At 41.6% G+C, this 5,687-nt stretch overlaps 1 protein-coding gene across 1 annotated transcript in view; it reads right to left on the bottom strand.

Annotated features, from left to right (window-relative positions):
* Nucleotides 1–297: 297 nt before the first annotated feature.
* STX8 (syntaxin 8) overlaps nucleotides 298–5,687 on the bottom strand; it is a gene marked incomplete at its 5' end in the record, with an annotated part of 5,750 nt that continues 360 nt past the window's right edge. The window contains 3 exons of the mRNA XM_010182497.1: nucleotides 298–379; nucleotides 503–613; nucleotides 2,323–2,417. Coding sequence (XP_010180799.1) covers nucleotides 298–379; nucleotides 503–613; nucleotides 2,323–2,417 — 288 coding nt within the window. The remainder of the gene's footprint in view (nucleotides 380–502; nucleotides 614–2,322; nucleotides 2,418–5,687) is intronic.

The following is a 5,687-nucleotide window of genomic DNA, read 5'->3' as shown; positions in this document are numbered from 1 at the left end:
CAAATTTAACTCGTTCCACCAGAAAGGGGCTATATAGGAACCACATCATAAGGAGAGCACAACTTGGAAGCTATTAACGATAATTATTTTTCCCAGCTGTGAAGGTCATACCAAAATGGGAATTACAATGTACTCCATTTGAAGGCCCCTGCTGACTGCTGCATAATGGGATCACTAGGGACCGTTTGAAGCTTAAGCCTCATCCTGAGAGTTTCCATCTCAACAAGTTACACAGACCCTGTATGGTGGCACCCATCAGTCCAACTCAGAGACTGATTCCACTAGATTGCTTGGCTCTTAGCTCTCCAAGCAACTCCCCATCCTCTCATCCTCAACAGCTTTTGTAGACATATCCGTCACCACAAAAAGCTCACAGTTGCTAAGCACATGAAAACACAGTTTGTTAACATATAGAGGTGAATTAGTTCAGTGGATGCATTTAACATTATCTTCAGACATAAAGCACATATGACATTGCTCATTTGAGGTGATAATACCATACCTTATCACATCTGGTTCTGTGCCTTCATTCTTGTAAGACGCCTGAAGCTGTTTCTGTCGTGTGAGAAGGTCATCCACCAAATTCTGCCTCCTGTCTCCCTCCAGCTGTGTGCTGATGATACTTGGTTAAGGACTAAACTTAAAAACACTGAAAAACTTTAAATTTAGCATATAAAATATTACCCGCTATACATTCTTAAAATACATCACACCTCCTGACCATCAACTAGAGTAACTGTTTTAACTCAAGAAAAGACTGTAACGTCTAAGAAAGGGACAGTTCACATGTTTCTAAGTGAAATCTGCTGTTATTCTAAGCATGTTTCTGAAGTTTACATGTCTCAAAGAAAAAGTTTCATACAGTGACCACAGAGTGATCTTCAGGTCATCATCATCTCAAAGTAACAAGAGAAACGGCAGCCTATTTACTGCCAACTTAGCATAAATACTAAGAATAGCATTTCCCCTTCCAAAATCCAACACAACTTTTCCTTCATTTATTACCAAGTCCTATGCAGTTGATCTTATCTGTAACACTGACAACGTACAAGAGCATTGCACAGGTTAAGCTCAGGAAAGGATGAGTCTTCTTAAAAGAGCTCCAGCTTAAAATGTTACAATATAAATGAGGCAGGCCCAAACAGAACAGAGCTTTCAAAATCAGCAGAGTATTTCACGTCTTATTTCACTGGAGGCTCATAGCACGGACCAAGTGAGTAGTTCCCAGCCAAATGATCAGTGAACAACTAAAGATTTACTTTGAGCATCGGTTTCCATCTGCAATTCATCAGAACACCTCGACAGCCACTGATGCAGCAGAAAAACAATCCATGCAGCATCTCTGCAAGACAAGATGTCCTGAAGCCCTACAGCTTCAACAGGGGACACATGTTTGGTTTTTTTAAGTTCATGTCAGTGACATTTTGAAGGACTACTAACTCTCTTCCAAGTACTGCTGAGCAGGTGATCAAATAGCTGAACTGGTTTCGGTGTTTTCTGCCACAGCAGCAGCATTTCTCTGCTCTAAAGCACTCACTGGACAGGAAAGTTTTGCCCCCGCCATCAGCACAGCACTCAGTGGGGCCGTGCTTAGACCGGATTTCCACTGTACTAAGCTTGAAATTAAATATTCATTAAAACAGATTGCTGATGGGTATCTTCAGGCAGACAGACTGACTTCTTTGACTCCTTAAGCCTGACAATTCCAGCATACGAAAAGAGCAGCAAACCCAAGCCAGGCCACAGGGTAACACTGCTAGAAGAAAACCTGGGATTTCTTTCCAAGGCATATTTTAAAGCGTTTTGACATAATTCTGAAGATGCAGGTCCACTGCTCCTTAAGTCAGCCCAAGTCAGGGCTGCCATGTCCCTGCCCACACCCTGAACAAGGCTCCATCCATTTCACAAGCACCAGTGCTCCTGCAGCCAGCGACGGAGCCCACAGAAAACAAGATTACAGAGTTCTCTGCTAAACAAGTGATCTTAGCTCACAAACCTGCTGCTCAAACACCAGTGTCAGCACAGTATACAGGCGAGATGATGGCAGCTCTAAGATTATTCAGACCATCTTGTTAAGCTTCTCTCTGACACAAGCGTAACCAAAATCAGCCTCATGCCCACCAGCGATGTCCAGGCTCCCAACTCTTCCTGCACTACAGCTGCAATGAAAACACTACAGAACAGCACGAAGTTCTAGCGGCACAGTCTTCTCAAAATGGAATGAGGGAAAAACTCTAACCATGTGGCAGAGCAGTTATAGCGTATTTTTCCACTCTCTCCCACAACACAGAAAGGTCAGTGAGCTGATGTTTACACAGATACATTTGGCGTGTTGATACAGCCCGAAGCAGTGAGTCCTTCAGCTGATCAATCTTCTCTCTCAGATTCTGCAGCAACGATCTGATAACCACATTGAGCTGAAAGGGAAGAAAGAGATTTTTATTTTTCTGGTCTAAGTTATGTGTATAAAATTTAATACTACCACATGCAGGTGACAATATATTTAACTTCAGCTATACTGGTGTGAAGGACTCCATTCTAAACCAAGGAAGCCTGCCTCAGAGCCACAAAGGGAACGGTTCAGTTAACCGGTTTGGACTGCTTACAAAACAATGACAAAAATAGCACTAGTTTTGCAAACACAATTCTAATGCATTAATGTTGTTTAATATGGAGAGCTTGCTTTCAAGTCTTTATAACACACTCCTTTATATGGACAAAATATTTCAGCAAATTTTAATATTTTCCAGCTAGTTTTCCAGTTCTTTTCTCTGAGCTTTAATAAAAATACAGGCATCAGCTTCTTCTGCCACCAGGTTTCCCAGCTCCCAGGATTAGAGGAAAGGTTGCCACAGGCTCAGACATTCCCTCCACTGAACTCCTCCAGACTTTAAACTAAAGGTCCACAAGAAATTCAGACTTCCTCTATTTCCCTTCTCAGCAGCACCTACGACTCCCAACTCTTTCTCACAACCATCCTGCCCAATATTCAGATGTGCCCATTCTTACTGAAAGCACAGTTCAGTCATTCACATTCTCCTTTGCTCCAAGCAAGCTCAAAATTTGCAGAAATCCTCCTCCTCTCTTCCCATCCCTGCCCAAGTTAGGCTGACATTATCCTCCAGGTTTTCCTCCTTAAATGTTATTTATTTTCACTCCAGTTATGTAGAACACACTAGGAAAAAACCCCTGTAACTGTAACTAATTATGCAAGTTATCCTAATTAAGACTTTATGTGCTTCTTGTTTACAAGATATTAATCCTGCTGTGGGCTTTGATGGTTAGCAACCTCAGATGCAACGAGCTAATAACAGAGGAGTATTTGCTTTGACTCTCATTCCTGCGCTCTTGAAGACACAGAGGCAGCACCCAGTCATCAAAGTCTCACTGAAGAGTTGCTGTGCTGCCTAAACTGCACTTGAATGGAGTGGGATTTCCCCAAAAAAATCACCTGATTGCATCCAAAGTTTAAACCTCTCTGACTCAGCGAGACTTGCTCTCAAATGCTACAAACAGGACAGAAAGCAGACGCAACCACGCCGAGGCAGCCTTGAGTGCGTGCAGGCACAGCGGAGAGCTGCAAAATCCACCGACCACTTCCAAAGCCAGGACAGGGTATAAATGTTTTTAGGGAAGTTCAACCCACTGCATACTCTCTGGGCTCTGCAACCAGCCTTCCTGTGCAACCTCATCTGGGTGTTCCTGCTCCGGCAGGGGGATTGGACTGGATGAGCTTTGGAGGTCCCTTCCAATCCCTAACGGTCTGGGATTCTGTGATTCTGTAATTAAAGGTCTTCTCATTTCACAGGTACAGCTCCCGCACTCACGTGCAGGCAGAGAACGCTCCATTTAACTGGTCCAGAAAAGTAAAGTAACAAAGGTATACGGGCCCAAGAAAGTAATCTAACACAGACACCCTCTGCTCCTCTGGCCAGAAACTGCAGTGCCAAAATGAAAGATTTCAGTTCCATTAAAGAAAAAAAGAAACCTATGGAAAGTTCAAGATCAGCTCAATAAAGCAGAGTTCATGGCTGCTAAGTGCTGGCTTGAAATCTTTTCCTACAGGGTTCGGGTTTGGTTGGTTGGTTTTTTCCCCACATTTTCAATTTTGTGCTCTATTTTTTCTTCAGAAATAAGCAGTAAGGTTTTTTTTTTTTAGTCACGTTAATGGCAAAATACTATAAAAATAAAAACTTGTTTACATTCTCTCTGCCAGGCAAACATTGTACAAAGACTTTCTCTCCATTTAAACATTCAGGAGTCACAGACCATGTAACTGCTCAGCTGTGCGTTTCTCAACATGCATTTCTGTTATGAAAACAACCCTCTCGTTGGAAACTTGTTTATAGTAAAATCAAACACTGCCAAATATTCATCTTTAACTGTTAATGGATTAAAGGGAAACTGCACTTGGAAAACACAGGGCATGGAACAAATGATTTTATGAATAAATAAGTCAACTATTTAATGTTTCCATAAAACACAACCCACGAGCGTTATGGTACAAGAAAGACTTCAAACACCACCAATTCAACGTTTTGTTGGGGTTTCTGGGAACACGTCACAGCCTGCGATGATGCCAGCAGAGCTTTGTCCCACACACACACAGAAGGATTAAGCCGCAAGCTTTTTCTTGTCTTCTATTGCTTGAGTATACACCTGTACCATTTCTAATACTGCATCATCTTGAAAGCAGGGAGTTCAATCACCACTTCGAAACACTCCTCTCAATTCTACAACAAAAGAAAAGGTTTCTCTCAAATCATGCTTATTTGGGCTTTCTGGAACCTCATTTCACTTCATGCCAAACCTGAGTCATTAATTAAAAAGCACTGATTACTGTAGAAAGCCTACACAGTTTTCTTGAGCATTTCTTCAAAGGAAAAAATTTCAAAACTGACATTTTGTTTTAAAAGCTGTCAGCAAAGAGACTGGCGAAGAACATTCAGTGATCACACATCACGTTACAGCGCTGGTATAAAGAAGGGCAGAGTCTACAAAATAAATCAGCAGGGTTTTAATTATGCAAATTATTATAAAAGACTACCTCAAGGACTTATACACATTTTCATCTTAACGCAGTCAAGGGAGAAGTTCACAGCACAATCCCTAGGGTGCACAACCAAGCAGGCTCCTACACTTCTTGAGGGAAAGGACGAGGCTTTTAGTCCTAAAAGAAGCAGCCTCCTGAGAATCTTATTTTACTTTTTAAACAGGAAGTGTGAAAAAGTGGAAAACATAATATTCCTGAGTGAGCTCTAACTTCTGCTTCCCATTCATATTTAACTCTGGTCTTATATTTTGTTAGAAATGTAGCTAAAAAGGCTGCAAAATTCACATTTCATCTGATCTATAGCCACTACAGAAAGGAAGCAAGCCAGCCTTGTGGGGAAAAAAATATCTATTCAATATTTATCTGGAAAGGGGTACACAGAAGCTGGTGTGCATCTCAACATCTCCCAGATTCAGGATCTCTGAAAACAGTGACAGCCCTGAGCAGTCAGCAGTGTCTGCCCGACACTGCCACCGCTTCTACGTTCCTCTTCTTGTAAAACCAGCATTAATGCATGCATAAAAGACTCGTTACTGTTAAATCCGACATTATTTTTGTGGTACTGAAAAGCTACTTGTAATTTAGAAATTGTATTCTTGTTATCTTTACAAAAATCATAAAGACCATACCACTA

Source organism: Mesitornis unicolor, unplaced genomic scaffold (genome assembly GCF_000695765.1).
Source record: "Mesitornis unicolor isolate BGI_N332 unplaced genomic scaffold, ASM69576v1 scaffold28504, whole genome shotgun sequence".
Lineage (NCBI taxonomy): Eukaryota > Metazoa > Chordata > Aves > Mesitornithiformes > Mesitornithidae > Mesitornis > Mesitornis unicolor.
The sequence above is the reverse complement of the archived record's forward strand: the minus strand, read 5'-3'. Positions and strand labels throughout refer to the sequence as shown.